At 49.9% G+C, this 17,678-nt stretch overlaps 1 protein-coding gene across 1 annotated transcript in view; it reads left to right on the top strand.

Moving 5' to 3' along the window:
• The first annotated feature begins 1,290 nt into the window (after positions 1-1,290).
• LOC144762174 (soluble scavenger receptor cysteine-rich domain-containing protein SSC5D-like) overlaps positions 1,291-17,678 on the top strand; it is a 208,369-nt gene continuing 191,981 nt past the window's right edge. Inside the window, exon 1 of the mRNA XM_078647332.1 lies at positions 1,291-1,669. Within this exon, the coding sequence (XP_078503458.1) occupies positions 1,291-1,669 (379 nt within the window). The remainder of the gene's footprint in view (positions 1,670-17,678) is intronic.

Genomic DNA, 17,678 nt, shown 5'->3' on the forward strand with positions numbered 1-17,678 from the left:
CGGGGAGGGCACAGAAAGAAAAGGGGGCGTGTCCTATCTAACGGCGGCGGGAAGCGGGGAGCGGGGCGGGAGGGCACAGGGGGCAACAATGGGGACAAACAGCACAGGGGGGCCCACAGAAGCGAGAAAAAGGGGCAAAAAGCCTAAATTAGGCAACCAGGCAACAGAAATAAATCAGCAGGCACAGACCGCAGGAGACCACGCCGAGCGAGGCAGGGGGCGTGGTCAGCCGGCAGCAGGCAGGCTCAGCGAGGCGGGTGGGGGGCACACGCTACAACTGGTGGCCCATCGGCGTGGGGGTGTCCTAGGAATAGGACACATATAGCTGAGACTGTGACAGCTAGCTTTCTCCCGGCTCAAGCCTGCAGAGAAGTAATTAAATATCCTGATCTCTTCATTATACACACGCACACATGACATTTACATTATATCTCTTAGTATTGTGAAAAGTAAAGATTTATTGTTCAGACCATTCTCAATCACTCTCTTTCTCTCTGCCTCTCGTGGCTTCTCCCCATCTCTCCCTTTCTCTCTCTTCTTCTGCCCTCTCTATTGTTCATGTTTGCTCTTGTTCGCCCTCCATCTTTTTCTTTCCCTCTTTCTCTCTCTTCTTTGCTCCACTTGTCTCTTGCTCTCCCTCACTCTCTATTTCTCTCACTATCGTTCTTCTCTCTATCTCCCTCACTTTTCCTATTTCGCCCTCTCTCTTCTCTCATGCTTTCTCTGCTTCTCTTTCTGTTCTTTCCCTGTTTCATACTTCTGTTTTTTATCTCTTGATCTGTCACTAATTCTCTTAGTTTTTCTCCCACTTTCCTTCTCTCTCTCCCTTCACATTTTTTATCTTTCACTCCCTATTTCCTTCTCTAGTTCTCTATCTTATCTCTCACTGTCTATTGGTCTTTTTCTCGCCATCCATTTCTCTTGCTCTCACTCCCTCTCTTGTGTTCTTGATTCCCTTTATTCCTCTCTCTCTTGGTCCCTGTTCCCCTTTATCTCTCTCTTATTCCATATCAATCTCTCTATCTTACCTGTTCTCTCACCGTGTCCATCTTTTTCTCACCCCAGCTTCTCTAATCCTCTCTCTTTCTCTCATTCTTTCTCTTTCTTTCTTGGTCTCACCCTTTTTTTCTCCTGCTTACTCTTGTTCTCTCTTTCTCCCTCTCTCTATCTCTTGCTCTATCGTTTTCTTTCTCTTCCTCTTCCATTTTCTCTCTCTCTCACCCTCCTCCCTGCCCCCCTGTGATTGGGTGAGATTGATATGAGGGCACTGTGCTGGGAGTTGCACTTAATATGTACATTTATGGTTTGAAATATAGTAAACGTTTTATTTCTCTATGTTTCTTTGCAGTTGACACACATGTCGTTCGCCTCTCTAATGCTGCGGATCCTTGTGCTGGGGTTGTGCTAGTTATGATAAATAACATTGAAGGAACAATTTGTGACTTGTCTTGGGACATGAACGATGCCGCTGTGGTCTGCAGACAGCTTGGTTGTGGAGTGCCAATCTCAGCCCCTGGAGGGTCTGTCTTTGGAGCCCCCCTTAACAGGTTTCCTGGAATGTCCAATGTGGGCTGCAGAGGGGATGAGTCCAGCGTGTTAAAGTGCTCCTACAGCTCCAGCCCACCAGCATCTTGTTCCCAAAAAAGGCATGCGTCCGTACAGTGCACAGGTAAGACTCGTGTCAGATCCCACAAAGTAATTCTGACAAATCAGATATTTAGTCAAAATGTGGGTGAAAAACTATTGGAGTAAACTGTACACTTTGAGTTTGTGACATTTGTGTTTCTTGGGTTTCTTCTACACAAACTCTTCATTCTATCCCACTTCCCGAATTCTAAACGGGAGCAAAGTTATTCTGTTGGCAATATAGATCTATCTCTCCCAGTTATTAACCTTCCATTTTGTGCCCTCTTGAAACATGTTTTTTTTCCTCCTAAAAACAGGTTTGTAATATCTTTGCGAATAGTGACCATACACTACAGATCCAAAAAGTGAAGTTTATATTAAAAGTGTTTGCATTTTTGACCCCAACTCAGATTGTGCAAAAATTGGCCATCTCTATGGTGTTGAGGAAGGAGTTATATATCAACCTAAAGGGATCTAGGTCTGAATGTTAAAATAATTCCACCTCCTTTTCCGCTACCTCCCTTCGTGTGCAGTCATATCTTTATGATATATATTCTTTTATTAATGCTTGATCATCTTTCCGAAAGGATACCTCTCTTAAAGTAATTATTCTGGATTTCAATTTAGATATTTCATCTAACTCTGAAATCGGGATTATCAACTTTACATCAGGCCTTTGCAAAGGTCTTTCACTGGAGGACTATCCAACGGGAAATATTCTCAAGGTGTCGTCACCGAGTTACCAGCACTTTATCGCAGCCAAAGTTGCGATAAATTTATCAACCCACTCACAAGCTGGTGCTAACAGCTCATAGCACCAGTTTACCCACGATAGCGGCCTTAAAAAAGATCGCCACAGACGACCCCGACAACTATCGCTAGTGAGATGCAGAGTGGGCATTACTGTGCAAAAAGCTGCAACAATACCACTCTGCAACATTCTCAACAACCAGCAAGATCGGCGATACGACCACAAAACATGGTACAAGGCACATTAGCAGCAGGAAACTAACACCTGCTCTGACCTGGTGCAAAGTCGGACCACAGCCTGCACTACACAATGGAGCCCAGCCCACATCCACACCTGAAGAGCAACAGAAGCCATGGAGCCACTGAACATGCGGGCCTGTACACCCACGAGGGTAACAACACCCACTGCCACCACCTCCAGGAACCCTCCCCCACCGGACCATCCCTGAGGCAGCGCAGACAAACACAGCGACCCCAGAAAATGCAACAACTTCATAGACCCAACACTAGAGAATGTCATTGCCCAGTAGAGTCTCTAAGGGACAACGCATCTTCACATCCTAACCACCATTGGCCATCGGCTGATGGTACCAACACAGCGGAGAACCATCATACCACGTCAGACAAAGCTGCTTGTTGTGATGCACCTGTTGGCCTCTGGTTCCCTCCAAGCAACAAGCGCCCGAGTTGGCAGAGTCACACAGCTAGGCCAATCCAAGTCCCTCACAACGATCATGGATGACACCATCAGTTTGGTACCCCAGTACCAATACTTCCCCCACACGGTGCAGGAAGAGCTCGAGACCAAGCAAGGCATTGTTAGACCTGTCAGCCCTACGGTGGTCTTTCCTATTTTTTTTGCCCTTGCCTCATTTTTCCCACCTTCTCTTTTTGTTGGCCCTTAGGTCTTCAGGCACTTTTTCATGGCTAATCCATGTTAGGGTGCAGGTGCTCTCTACTTTAAACATGGCTGCCACTAGCCCCTGCTACTGCAGCGTGGTCTTTTAGTGTAGCACCCTAGTTGCCAGGAGCTGGCTGGATCCCCATACAATGTTGCAATGCCAGCCTGCCATCCCCTGTCCATAGGTAGAGTGGGGGAGCTCCTTGTACCTTCCAGAAGAAAGGCGGAGTTGATTTTTGCCGCCTTAGAGAGTGGTCAACTGACCTGGGCATACGTAAGCAAGGGAGGGAACTTTTTCTAGTCAGTTGGGGCATCACTGACCTGGGGAACCCACGCAGGAGATTTAGGCGGGAGGGCCTTGTTAGGAACTTATGCCACTGGGAGTGACAGGATTTAGGTGCTGCCTCTTAAGCTGAGTGAGGTGTCCTAGACTAGCCCCCTGATCTGGCCCAGCGGTAGGGAACCCCAGGTTCCATCTGCAGTGACTGAGGAAAACTCATCCAGCCTCCAGCTCAACCCCCCCCAACTTCAAGAAACCATCACCTAAGGGCGCAGAACCATCCAAGCACCAACAAGACTATTTCCTTTAACCAGAGACTGCTGGGGGATCGACCAGGTACTGGACTGTGCAGCCCCTGCTGAACTGTGTGAAAAGCACTATCTCTTGCCCCCTGTCCAGCGCTGTATCTGGGACTGCCTGTACTGTATAGCGCTATTGCCCTAAGCCCTGCCGTGCCACTGGGAGCGCCCCCACATCGAGTGCCCTCAAGTGCTTTCCGGCGCTGTTCTGGCCCACGCGCTATATAGCCCGCGTGTTTGCCCCCGTAGCGCTCTGGGAAGTAAGTGCACTGCTCAGGGTGACTCAACGCCACGGCCCGGAGCCGTTTGCGCCCTCCTGAGACACCGAGGAATCTCCTCTGAGGCCGCGGCGTCAACGCCGGTATTGTGTACCCCCCTCGGCGGCCCCCGTGTGCCAGGAGAGGGCTTCCGGAATCCTCTGCAGGCCGCGCTGGGCCGGAAATCACCCTGCTTCTAGACCCCCGGCGTCCCGGTGAAGTGTCACCTCATCTTGTCACCCTCGGCGGCCCCCGTAGGCCAGGAGAGGGCCGCCGCATCAAGCGCACCAGGCCGCGTTGGGCCTGAAGCCTCTGTGGCCCACATCACGTGACGGGGAGCGCCGCTGCGTCACCGGCCGCGCCCCCGCCACAGCCGCGCAACCATTGGCTGCCTGCACCGGGCCTTCGTCTGTGAACGCCGGCGCCCGGGGAAGCCCCATCTTGTCGCGGAGGGGGCCATGGAGCCAGGAAGCCCCCTCCGATTTGCCCCGAATGCTGGTCCCGCCTCGCCCCCGGCGCTGGTGCTCCGAAGCTGCACCTGCACCGCGCCGGGTCGAGTGAGGCCCCGGGAGGGCTCAAACCCCTCCCCTCACTGCGAGTCTACGCAAGGGCCCCGGAGGGCTGAAGTTCACAGGTAACCCCCGGGGAGGAGGGCGGAAGGCCGGACCGGGCCCTGAGTTCGCCCCTCCCCTGGGGAACATTGAGACTGGGCCCCGTTGGCCCCAAAGAGCCTCCCATGACCAAGAGGCCTCAGTTAAACCCCCAGATGCCTCAGTACCGGTTGACTCTGCATGCCTGAAGCCAGGCCTTTGCTAAAGTAACTGTGCATGTCTGATTATCTGTTTTAAGCCTGCTGATGAAGTGGTATAATATTTCCCTGTACTGAATTTCTTGCAGGGGCGGGCTTCAATGAATCCTGATGGGGTTGTGTTATGATACTGCTTGGTTCACTCCATGGATGTTTTGATGACATGATTTCTGGTATTGAACTGTTGATATTTACAAGAGGTAATGGTTATAACTGCTTCTTGAAAGTTTAGTCCATGGTTTATGAAAGCACCCCCTTAGCCTGCTGAAGAGTATAATGTTATTTACAACAAGGGGTGGTGATGGACAGAGTCTCTGAATTAAGCAGAATACTCTCACCCAGTCAAGAGATCAGGGCTAGATCCAACACCGTTTTTTAGCTCATTGCACCATCCCAGTTTCAGAACCTGGCTGTATGCAAATTAGTCTGTCCCTGGCCCAGTGCATCATGGGAACAGGGCAGACCAGACTACAAAAGCCAATTCTTACACTGGGAAGGAAACAAGCTTCCGGGGACCGGTTTCTGGCATTTCAGCCGTCTTCGGCCCAGCTTGCTTGAATCCTGATGGTGCAATGAGCAAGGGACTCACATCTGAGTATACCCTTCCACGCTTGGGGTGGACAAAATTATTTACAACAAGGGGTGGTGATGGACAGAGTCTCTGAATTAAGCAGAATACTCTCACCCAGTCAAGAGATCAGGGCTAGATCCAACACCGTTTTTTAGCTCATTGCACCATCCCAGTTTCAGAACCTGGCTGTATGCAAATTAGTCTGTCCCTGGCCCAGTGCATCATGGGAACAGGGCAGACCAGACTACAAAAGCCAATTCTTACACTGGGAAGGAAACAAGCTTCCGGGGACCGGTTTCTGGCATTTCAGCCGTCTTCGGCCCAGCTTGCTTGAATCCTGATGGTGCAATGAGCAAGGGACTCACATCTGAGTATACCCTTCCACGTTTGGGGTGGAAAAATTATTTACAACAAGGGGTGGTGATGGACAGAGTCTCTGAATTAAGCAGAATACTCTCACCCAGTCAAGAGATCAGGGCTAGATCCAACACCGTTTTTTAGCTCATTGCACCATCCCAGTTTCAGAATCTGGCTGTATGCAAATTAGTCTGTCCCTGGCCCAGTGCATCATGGGAACAGGGCAGACCAGACTATAAAAGCCAATTCTTACACTGGGAAGGAAACAAGCTTCCGGGGACCGGTTTCTGGCATTTCAGCCGTCTTCGGCCCGGCTTGCTTGAATCCTGATGGTGCAATGAGCAAGGGACTCACATCTGAGTATACCCTTCCACGCTTGGGGTGGACAAAATTATTTACAACAAGGGGTGGTGATGGACAGAGTCTCTGAATTAAGCAGAATACTCTCACCCAGTCAAGAGATCAGGGCTAGATCCAACACCGTTTTTTAGCTCATTGCACCATCCCAGTTTCAGAACCTGGCTGTATGCAAATTAGTCTGTCCCTGGCCCAGTGCATCATGGGAACAGGGCAGACCAGACTACAAAAGCCAATTCTTACACTGGGAAGGAAACAAGCTTCCGGGGACCGGTTTCTGGCATTTCAGCCGTCTTCGGCCCGGCTTGCTTGAATCCTGATGGTGCAATGAGCAAGGGACTCACATCTGAGTATACCCTTCCACGCTTGGGGTGGACAAAATTATTTACAACAAGGGGTGGTGATCGACAGAGTCTCTGAATTAAGCAGAATACTCTCACCCAGTCAAGAGATCAGGGCTAGATCCAACACCGTTTTATGCTCATTGCACCATCCCAGTTTCAGAACCTGGCTGTATGCAAATTAGTCTGTCCCTGGCCCAGTGCATCATGGGAACAGGGCAGACCAGACTACAAAAGCCAATTCTTACACTGGGAAGGAAACAAGCTTCCGGGGACCGGTTTCTGGCATTTCAGCCGTCTTCGGCCCGGCTTGCTTGAATCCTGATGGTGCAATGAGCAAGGGACTCACATCTGAGTATACCCTTCCACGCTTGGAGTGGACAAAATTATTTACAACAAGGGGTGGTGATGGACAGAGTCTCTGAATTAAGCAGAATACTCTCACCCAGTCAAGAGATCAGGGCTAGATCCAACACCGTTTTTTAGCTCATTGCACCATCCCAGTTTCAGAACCTGGCTGTATGCAAATTAGTCTGTCCCTGGCCCAGTGCATCATGGGAACAGGGCAGACCAGACTACAAAAGCCAATTCTTACACTGGGAAGGAAACAAGCTTCCGGGGACCGGTTTCTGGCATTTCAGCCGTCTTCGGCCCGGCTTGCTTGAATCCTGATGGTGCAATGAGCAAGGGACTCACATCTGAGTATACCCTTCCACGCTTGGGGTGGACAAAATTATTTACAACAAGGGGTGGTGATCGACAGAGTCTCTGAATTAAGCAGAATACTCTCACCCAGTCAAGAGATCAGGGCTAGATCCAACACCGTTTTATGCTCATTGCACCATCCCAGTTTCAGAACCTGGCTGTATGCAAATTAGTCTGTCCCTGGCCCAGTGCATCATGGGAACAGGGCAGACCAGACTACAAAAGCCAATTCTTACACTGGGAAGGAAACAAGCTTCCGGGGACCGGTTTCTGGCATTTCAGCCGTCTTCGGCCCGGCTTGCTTGAATCCTGATGGTGCAATGAGCAAGGGACTCACATCTGAGTATACCCTTCCACGCTTGGAGTGGACAAAATTATTTACAACAAGGGGTGGTGATGGACAGAGTCTCTGAATTAAGCAGAATACTCTCACCCAGTCAAGAGATCAGGGCTAGATCCAACACCGTTTTTTAGCTCATTGCACCATCCCAGTTTCAGAACCTGGCTGTATGCAAATTAGTCTGTCCCTGGCCCAGTGCATCATGGGACCAGGGCAGACCAGACTACAAAAGCCAATTCTTACACTGGGAAGGAAACAAGCTTCCGGGGACCGGTTTCTGGCATTTCAGCCGTCTTCGGCCCGGATTGCTTGAATCCTGATGGTGCAATGAGCAAGGGACTCACATCTGAGAATACCCTTCCACGCTTGGGGTGGACAAAATTATTTACAACAAGGGGTGGTGATGGACAGAGTCTCTGAATTAAGCAGAATACTCTCACCCAGTCAAGAGATCAGGGCTAGATCCAACACCGTTTTTTAGCTCATTGCACCATCCCAGTTTCAGAACCTGGCTGTATGCAAATTAGTCTGTCCCTGGCCCAGTGCATCATGGGAACAGGGCAGACCAGACTACAAAAGCCAATTCTTACACTGGGAAGGAAACAAGCTTCCGGGGACCGGTTTCTGGCATTTCAGCCGTCTTCGGCCCGGCTTGCTTGAATCCTGATGGTGCAATGAGCAAGGGACTCACATCTGAGTATACCCTTCCACGCTTGGGGTGGACAAAATTATTTACAACAAGGGGTGGTGATCGACAGAGTCTCTGAATTAAGCAGAATACTCTCATCCAGTCAAGAGATCAGGGCTAGATCCAACACCGTTTTATGCTCATTGCACCATCCCAGTTTCAGAACCTGGCTGTATGCAAATTAGTCTGTCCCTGGCCCAGTGCATCATGGGAACAGGGCAGACCAGACTACAAAAGCCCATTCTTACACTGGGAAGGAAACAAGCTTCCGGGGACCGGTTTCTGGCATTTCAGCCCTCTTCGGCCCGGCTTGCTTGAATCCTGATGGTGCAATGAGCAAGGGACTCACATCTGAGTATACCCTTCCACGCTTGGAGTGGACAAAATTATTTACAACAAGGGGTGGTGATGGACAGAGTCTCTGAATTAAGCAGAATACTCTCACCCAGTCAAGAGATCAGGGCTAGATCCAACACCGTTTTTTAGCTCATTGCACCATCCCAGTTTCAGAACCTGGCTGTATGCAAATTAGTCTGTCCCTGACCCAGTGCATCATGGGACCAGGGCAGACCAGACTACAAAAGCCAATTCTTACACTGGGAAGGAAAAAAGCTTCCGGGGACCGGTTTCTGGCATTTCAGCCGTCTTCGGCCCGGATTGCTTGAATCCTGATGGTGCAATGAGCAAGGGACTCACATCTGAGAATACCCTTCCACGCTTGGGGTGGACAAAATTATTTACAACAAGGGGTGGTGATGGACAGAGTCTCTGAATTAAGCAGAATACTCTCACCCAGTCAAGAGATCAGGGCTAGATCCAACACCGTTTTTTAGCTCATTGCACCATCCCAGTTTCAGAACCTGGCTGTATGCAAATTAGTCTGTCCCTGGCCCAGTGCATCATGGGAACAGGGCAGACCAGACTACAAAAGCCAATTCTTACACTGGGAAGGAAACAAGCTTCCGGGGACCGGTTTCTGGCATTCCAGCCGTCTTCGGCCCAGCTTGCTTGAATCCTGATGGTGCAATGAGCAAGGGACTCACATCTGAGTATACCCTTCCACGCTTGGGGTGGACAAAATTATTTACAACAAGGGGTGGTGATGGACAGAGTCTCTGAATTAAGCAGAATACTCTCACCCAGTCAAGAGATCAGGGCTAGATCCAACACCGTTTTTTAGCTCATTGCACCATCCCAGTTTCAGAACCTGGCTGTATGCAAATTAGTCTGTCCCTGGCCCAGTGCATCATGGGAACAGGGCAGACCAGACTACAAAAGCCAATTCTTACACTGGGAAGGAAACAAGCTTCTGGGGACCGGTTTCTGGCATTTCAGCCGTCTTCGGCCCAGCTTGCTTGAATCCTGATGGTGCAATGAGCAAGGGACTCACATCTGAGTATACCCTTCCACGTTTGGGGTGGAAAAATTATTTACAACAAGGGGTGGTGATGGACAGAGTCTCTGAATTAAGCAGAATACTCTCACCCAGTCAAGAGATCAGGGCTAGATCCAACACCGTTTTTTAGCTCATTGCACCATCCCAGTTTCAGAACCTGGCTGTATGCAAATTAGTCTGTCCCTGGCCCAGTGCATCATGGGAACAGGGCAGACCAGACTATAAAAGCCAATTCTTACACTGGGAAGGAAACAAGCTTCCGGGGACCGGTTTCTGGCATTTCAGCCGTCTTCGGCCCGGCTTGCTTGAATCCTGATGGTGCAATGAGCAAGGGACTCACATCTGAGTATACCCTTCCACGCTTGGGGTGGACAAAATTATTTACAACAAGGGGTGGTGATGGACAGAGTCTCTGAATTAAGCAGAATACTCTCACCCAGTCAAGAGATCAGGGCTAGATCCAACACCGTTTTTTAGCTCATTGCACCATCCCAGTTTCAGAACCTGGCTGTATGCAAATTAGTCTGTCCCTGGCCCAGTGCATCATGGGAACAGGGCAGACCAGACTACAAAAGCCAATTCTTACACTGGGAAGGAAACAAGCTTCCGGGGACCGGTTTCTGGCATTTCAGCCGTCTTCGGCCCAGCTTGCTTGAATCCTGATGGTGCAATGAGCAAGGGACTCACATCTGAGTATACCCTTCCACGCTTGGGGTGGACAAAATTATTTACAACAAGGGGTGGTGATGGACAGAGTCTCTGAATTAAGCAGAATACTCTCACCCAGTCAAGAGATCAGGGCTAGATCCAACACCGTTTTATGCTCATTGCACCATCCCAGTTTCAGAACCTGGCTGTATGCAAATTAGTCTGTCCCTGGCCCAGTGCATCATGGGAACAGGGCAGACCAGACTACAAAAGCCAATTCTTACACTGGGAAGGAAACAAGCTTCCGGGGACCGGTTTCTGGCATTTCAGCCGTCTTCGGCCCGGCTTGCTTGAATCCTGATGGTGCAATGAGCAAGGGACTCACATCTGAGTATACCCTTCCACGCTTGGAGTGGACAAAATTATTTACAAGAAGGGGTGGTGATGGACAGAGTCTCTGAATTAAGCAGAATACTCTCACCCAGTCAAGAGATCAGGGCTAGATCCAACATCGTTTTTTAGCTCATTGCACCATCCCAGTTTCAGAACCTGGCTGTATGCAAATTAGTCTGTCCCTGGCCCAGTGCATCATGGGACCAGGGCAGACCAGACTACAAAAGCCAATTCTTACACTGGGAAGGAAACAAGCTTCCGGGGGCCGGTTTCTGGCATTTCAGCCGTCTTCGGCCCGGCTTGCTTGAATCCTGATGGTGCAATGAGCAAGGGACTCACATCTGAGAATACCCTTCCAAGCTTGGGGTGGACAAAATTATTTACAACAAGGGGTGGTGATGGACAGAGTCTCTGAATTAAGCAGAATACTCTCACCCAGTCAAGAGATCAGGGCTAGATCCAACACCGTTTTTTAGCTCATTGCACCATCCCAGTTTCAGAACCTGGCTGTATGCAAATTAGTCTGTCCCTGGCCCAGTGCATCATGGGAACAGGGCAGACCAGACTACAAAAGCCAATTCTTAAACTGGGAAGGAAACAAGCTTCCGGGGACCGGTTTCTGGCATTTCAGCCGTCTTCGGCCCGGCTTGCTTGAATCCTGATGGTGCAATGAGCAAGGGACTCACATCTGAGTATACCCTTCCACGCTTGGGGTGGACAAAATTATTTACAACAAGGGGTGGTGATGGACAGAGTCTCTGAATTAAGCAGAATACTCTCACCCAGTCAAGAGATCAGGGCTAGATCCAACACCGTTTTTTAGCTCATTGCACCATCCCAGTTTCAGAACCTGGCTGTATGCAAATTAGTCTGTCCCTGGCCCAGTGCATCATGGGAACAGGGCAGATCAGACTACAAAAGCCAATTCTTACACTGGGAAGGAAACAAGCTTCCGGGGACCGGTTTCTGGCATTTCAGCCGTCTTCGGCCCGGCTTGCTTGAATCCTGATGGTGCAATGAGCAAGGGACTCACATCTGAGTATACCCTTCCACGCTTGGGGTGGACAAAATTATTTACAACAAGGGGTGGTGATGGACAGAGTCTCTGAATTAAGCAGAATACTCTCACCCAGTCAAGAGATCAGGGCTAGATCCAACACCGTTTTTTAGCTCATTGCACCATCCCAGTTTCAGAACCTGGCTGTATGCAAATTAGTCTGTCCCTGGCCCAGTGCATCATGGGAACAGGGCAGACCAGACTACAAAAGCCAATTCTTACACTGGGAAGGAAACAAGCTTCTGGGGACCGGTTTCTGGCATTTCAGCCGTCTTCGGCCCGGCTTGCTTGAATCCTGATGGTGCAATGAGCAAGGGACTCACATCTGAGTATACCCTTCCACGCTTGGGGTGGACAAAATTATTTACAACAAGGGGTGGTGATGGACAGAGTCTCTGAATTAAGCAGAATACTCTCACCCAGTCAAGAGATCAGGGCTAGATCCAACACCGTTTTATGCTCATTGCACCATCCCAGTTTCAGAACCTGGCTGTATGCAAATTAGTCTGTCCCTGGCCCAGTGCATCATGGGAACAGGGCAGACCAGACTACAAAAGCCAATTCTTACACTGGGAAGGAAACAAGCTTCCGGGGACCGGTTTCTGGCATTTCAGCCGTCTTCGGCCCGGCTTGCTTGAATCCTGATGGTGCAATGAGCAAGGGACTCACATCTGAGTATACCCTTCCACGCTTGGGGTGGACAAAATTATTTACAACAAGGGGTGGTGATGGACAGAGTCTCTGAATTAAGCAGAATACTCTCACCCAGTCAAGAGATCAGGGCTAGATCCAACACCGTTTTTTAGCTCATTGCACCATCCCAGTTTCAGAACCTGGCTGTATGCAAATTAGTCTGTCCCTGGCCCAGTGCATCATGGGACCAGGGCAGACCAGACTACAAAAGCCAATTCTTACACTGGGAAGGAAACAAGCTTCCGGGGACCGGTTTCTGGCATTTCAGCCGTCTTCGGCCCGGCTTGCTTGAATCCTGATGGTGCAATGAGCAAGGGACTCACATCTGAGAATACCCTTCCACGCTTGGGGTGGACAAAATTATTTACAACAAGGGGTGGTGATGGACAGAGTCTCTGAATTAAGCAGAATACTCTCACCCAGTCAAGAGATCAGGGCTAGATCCAACACCGTTTTTTAGCTCATTGCACCATCCCAGTTCCAGAACCTGGCTGTATGCAAATTAGTCTGTCCCTGGCCCAGTGCATCATGGGAACAGGGCAGACCAGACTACAAAAGCCAATTCTTACACTGGGAAGGAAACAAGCTTCCGGGGACCGGTTTCTGGCATTTCAGCCGTCTTCGGCCCGGCTTGCTTGAATCCTGATGGTGCAATGAGCAAGGGACTCACATCTGAGTATACCCTTCCACGCTTGGGGTGGACAAAATTATTTACAACAAGGGGTGGTGATGGACAGAGTCTCTGAATTAAGCAGAATACTCTCACCCAGTCAAGAGATCAGGGCTAGATCCAACACCGTTTTTTAGCTCATTGCACCATCCCAGTTTCAGAACCTGGCTGTATGCAAATTAGTCTGTCCCTGGCCCAGTGCATCATGGGAACAGGGCAGATCAGACTACAAAAGCCAATTCTTACACTGGGAAGGAAACAAGCTTCCGGGGACCGGTTTCTGGCATTTCAGCCGTCTTCGGCCCGGCTTGCTTGAATCCTGATGGTGCAATGAGCAAGGGACTCACATCTGAGTATACCCTTCCACGCTTGGGGTGGACAAAATTATTTACAACAAGGGGTGGTGATGGACAGAGTCTCTGAATTAAGCAGAATACTCTCACCCAGTCAAGAGATCAGGGCTAGATCCAACACCGTTTTTTAGCTCATTGCACCATCCCAGTTTCAGAACCTGGCTGTATGCAAATTAGTCTGTCCCTGGCCCAGTGCATCATGGGAACAGGGCAGACCAGACTACAAAAGCCAATTCTTACACTGGGAAGGAAACAAGCTTCTGGGGACCGGTTTCTGGCATTTCAGCCGTCTTCGGCCCGGCTTGCTTGAATCCTGATGGTGCAATGAGCAAGGGACTCACATCTGAGTATACCCTTCCACGCTTGGGGTGGACAAAATTATTTACAACAAGGGGTGGTGATGGACAGAGTCTCTGAATTAAGCAGAATACTCTCACCCAGTCAAGAGATCAGGGCTAGATCCAACACCGTTTTATGCTCATTGCACCATCCCAGTTTCAGAACCTGGCTGTATGCAAATTAGTCTGTCCCTGGCCCAGTGCATCATGGGAACAGGGCAGACCAGACTACAAAAGCCAATTCTTACACTGGGAAGGAAACAAGCTTCCGGGGACCGGTTTCTGGCATTTCAGCCGTCTTCGGCCCGGCTTGCTTGAATCCTGATGGTGCAATGAGCAAGGGACTCACATCTGAGTATACCCTTCCACGCTTGGGGTGGACAAAATTATTTACAACAAGGGGTGGTGATGGACAGAGTCTCTGAATTAAGCAGAATACTCTCACCCAGTCAAGAGATCAGGGCTAGATCCAACACCGTTTTTTAGCTCATTGCACCATCCCAGTTTCAGAACCTGGCTGTATGCAAATTAGTCTGTCCCTGGCCCAGTGCATCATGGGACCAGGGCAGACCAGACTACAAAAGCCAATTCTTACACTGGGAAGGAAACAAGCTTCCGGGGACCGGTTTCTGGCATTTCAGCCGTCTTCGGCCCGGCTTGCTTGAATCCTGATGGTGCAATGAGCAAGGGACTCACATCTGAGAATACCCTTCCACGCTTGGGGTGGACAAAATTATTTACAACAAGGGGTGGTGATGGACAGAGTCTCTGAATTAAGCAGAATACTCTCACCCAGTCAAGAGATCAGGGCTAGATCCAACACCGTTTTTTAGCTCATTGCACCATCCCAGTTCCAGAACCTGGCTGTATGCAAATTAGTCTGTCCCTGGCCCAGTGCATCATGGGAACAGGGCAGACCAGACTACAAAAGCCAATTCTTACACTGGGAAGGAAACAAGCTTCCGGGGACCGGTTTCTGGCATTTCAGCCGTCTTCGGCCCGGCTTGCTTGAATCCTGATGGTGCAATGAGCAAGGGACTCACATCTGAGTATACCCTTCCACGCTTGGGGTGGACAAAATTATTTACAACAAGGGGTGGTGATGGACAGACTCTCTGAATTAAGCAGAATACTCTCACCCGGTCAAGAGATCAGGGCTAGATCCAACACCGTTTTTTAGCTCATTGCACCATCCCAGTTTCAGAACCTGGCTGTATGCAAATTAGTCTGTCCCTGGCCCAGTGCATCATGGGAACAGGGCAGACCAGACTACAAAAGCCAATTCTTACACTGGGAAGGAAACAAGCTTCCGGGGACCGGTTTCTGGCATTTCAGCCGTCTTCGGCCCGGCTTGCTTGAATCCTGATGGTGCAATGAGCAAGGGACTCACATCTGAGTATACCCTTCCACGCTTGGGGTGGACAAAATTATTTACAACAAGGGGTGGTGATGGACAGAGTCTCTGAATTAAGCAGAATACTCTCACCCAGTCAAGAGATCAGGGCTAGATCCAACACCGTTTTTTAGCTCATTGCACCATCCCAGTTTCAGAACCTGGCTGTATGCAAATTAGTCTGTCCCTGGCCCAGTGCATCATGGGAACAGGGCAGACCAGACTACAAAAGCCAATTCTTACACTGGGAAGGAAACAAGCTTCCGGGGACCGGTTTCTGGCATTTCAGCCGTCTTCGGCCCGGCTTGCTTGAATCCTGATGGTGCAATGAGCAAGGGACTCACATCTGAGTATACCCTTCCACGCTTGGGGTGGACAAAATTATTTACAACAAGGGGTGGTGATCGACAGAGTCTCTGAATTAAGCAGAATACTCTCACCCAGTCAAGAGATCAGGGCTAGATCCAACACCGTTTTATGCTCATTGCACCATCCCAGTTTCAGAACCTGGCTGTATGCAAATTAGTCTGTCCCTGGCCCAGTGCATCATGGGAACAGGGCAGACCAGACTACAAAAGCCAATTCTTACACTGGGAAGGAAACAAGCTTCAGGGGACCGGTTTCTGGCATTTCAGCCGTCTTCGGCCCGGCTTGCTTGAATCCTGATGGTGCAATGAGCAAGGGACTCACATCTGAGTATACCCTTCCACGCTTGGAGTGGACAAAATTATTTACAACAAGGGGTGGTGATGGACAGAGTCTCTGAATTAAGCAGAATACTCTCACCCAGTCAAGAGATCAGGGCTAGATCCAACACCGTTTTTTAGCTCATTGCACCATCCCAGTTTCAGAACCTGGCTGTATGCAAATTAGTCTGTCCCTGGCCCAGTGCATCATGGGACCAGGGCAGACCAGACTACAAAAGCCAATTCTTACACTGGGAAGGAAACAAGCTTCCGGGGACCGGTTTCTGGCATTTCAGCCGTCTTCGGCCCGGATTGCTTGAATCCTGATGGTGCAATGAGCAAGGGACTCACATCTGAGAATACCCTTCCACGCTTGGGGTGGACAAAATTATTTACAACAAGGGGTGGTGATGGACAGAGTCTCTGAATTAAGCAGAATACTCTCACCCAGTCAAGAGATCAGGGCTAGATCCAACACCGTTTTTTAGCTCATTGCACCATCCCAGTTTCAGAACCTGGCTGTATGCAAATTAGTCTGTCCCTGGCCCAGTGCATCATGGGAACAGGGCAGACCAGACTACAAAAGCCAATTCTTACACTGGGAAGGAAACAAGCTTCCGGGGACCGGTTTCTGGCATTTCAGCCGTCTTCGGCCCAGCTTGCTTGAATCCTGATGGTGCAATGAGCAAGGGATTCACATCTGAGTATACCCTTCCACGCTTGGGGTGGACAAAATTATTTACAACAAGGGGTGGTGATGGACAGAGTCTCTGAATTAAGCAGAATACTCTCACCCAGTCAAGAGATCAGGGCTAGATCCAACACCGTTTTTTAGCTCATTGCACCATCCCAGTTTCAGAACCTGGCTGTATGCAAATTAGTCTGTCCCTGGCCCAGTGCATCATGGGAACAGGGCAGACCAGACTATAAAAGCCAATTCTTACACTGGGAAGGAAACAAGCTTCCGGGGACCGGTTTCTGGCATTTCAGCCGTCTTCGGCCCGGCTTGCTTGAATCCTGATGGTGCAATGAGCAAGGGAGTCACATCTGAGTATACCCTTCCACGCTTGGGGTGGACAAAATTATTTACAACAAGGGGTGGTGATGGACAGAGTCTCTGAATTAAGCAGAATACTCTCACCCAGTCAAGAGATCAGGGCTAGATCCAACACCGTTTTATGCTCATTGCACCATCCCAGTTTCAGAACCTGGCTGTATGCAAATTAGTCTGTCCCTGGCCCAGTGCATCATGGGAACAGGGCAGACCAGACTACAAAAGCCAATTCTTACACTGGGAAGGAAACAAGCTTCCGGGGACCGGTTTCTGGCATTTCAGCCGTCTTCGGCCCGGCTTGCTTGAATCCTGATGGTGCAATGAGCAAGGGACTCACATCTGAGTATACCCTTCCACGCTTGGAGTGGACAAAATTATTTACAACAAGGGGTGGTGATGGACAGGGTCTCTGAATTAAGCAGAATACTCTCACCCAGTCAAGAGATCAGGGCTAGATCCAACACCGTTTTTTTAGCTCATTGCACCATCCCAGTTTCAGAACCTGGCTGTATGCAAATTAGTCTGTCCCTGGCCCAGTGCATCATGGGACCAGGGCAGACCAGACTACAAAAGCCAATTCTTACACTGGGAAGGAAACAAGCTTCCGGGGACCGGTTTCTGGCATTTCAGCCGTCTTCGGCCCGGCTTGCTTGAATCCTGATGGTGCAATGAGCAAGGGACTCACATCTGAGAATACCCTTCCACGCTTGGGGTGGA

Source organism: Lissotriton helveticus, chromosome 6, assembly GCF_964261635.1.
Source record: "Lissotriton helveticus chromosome 6, aLisHel1.1, whole genome shotgun sequence".
NCBI lineage: Eukaryota > Metazoa > Chordata > Amphibia > Caudata > Salamandridae > Lissotriton > Lissotriton helveticus.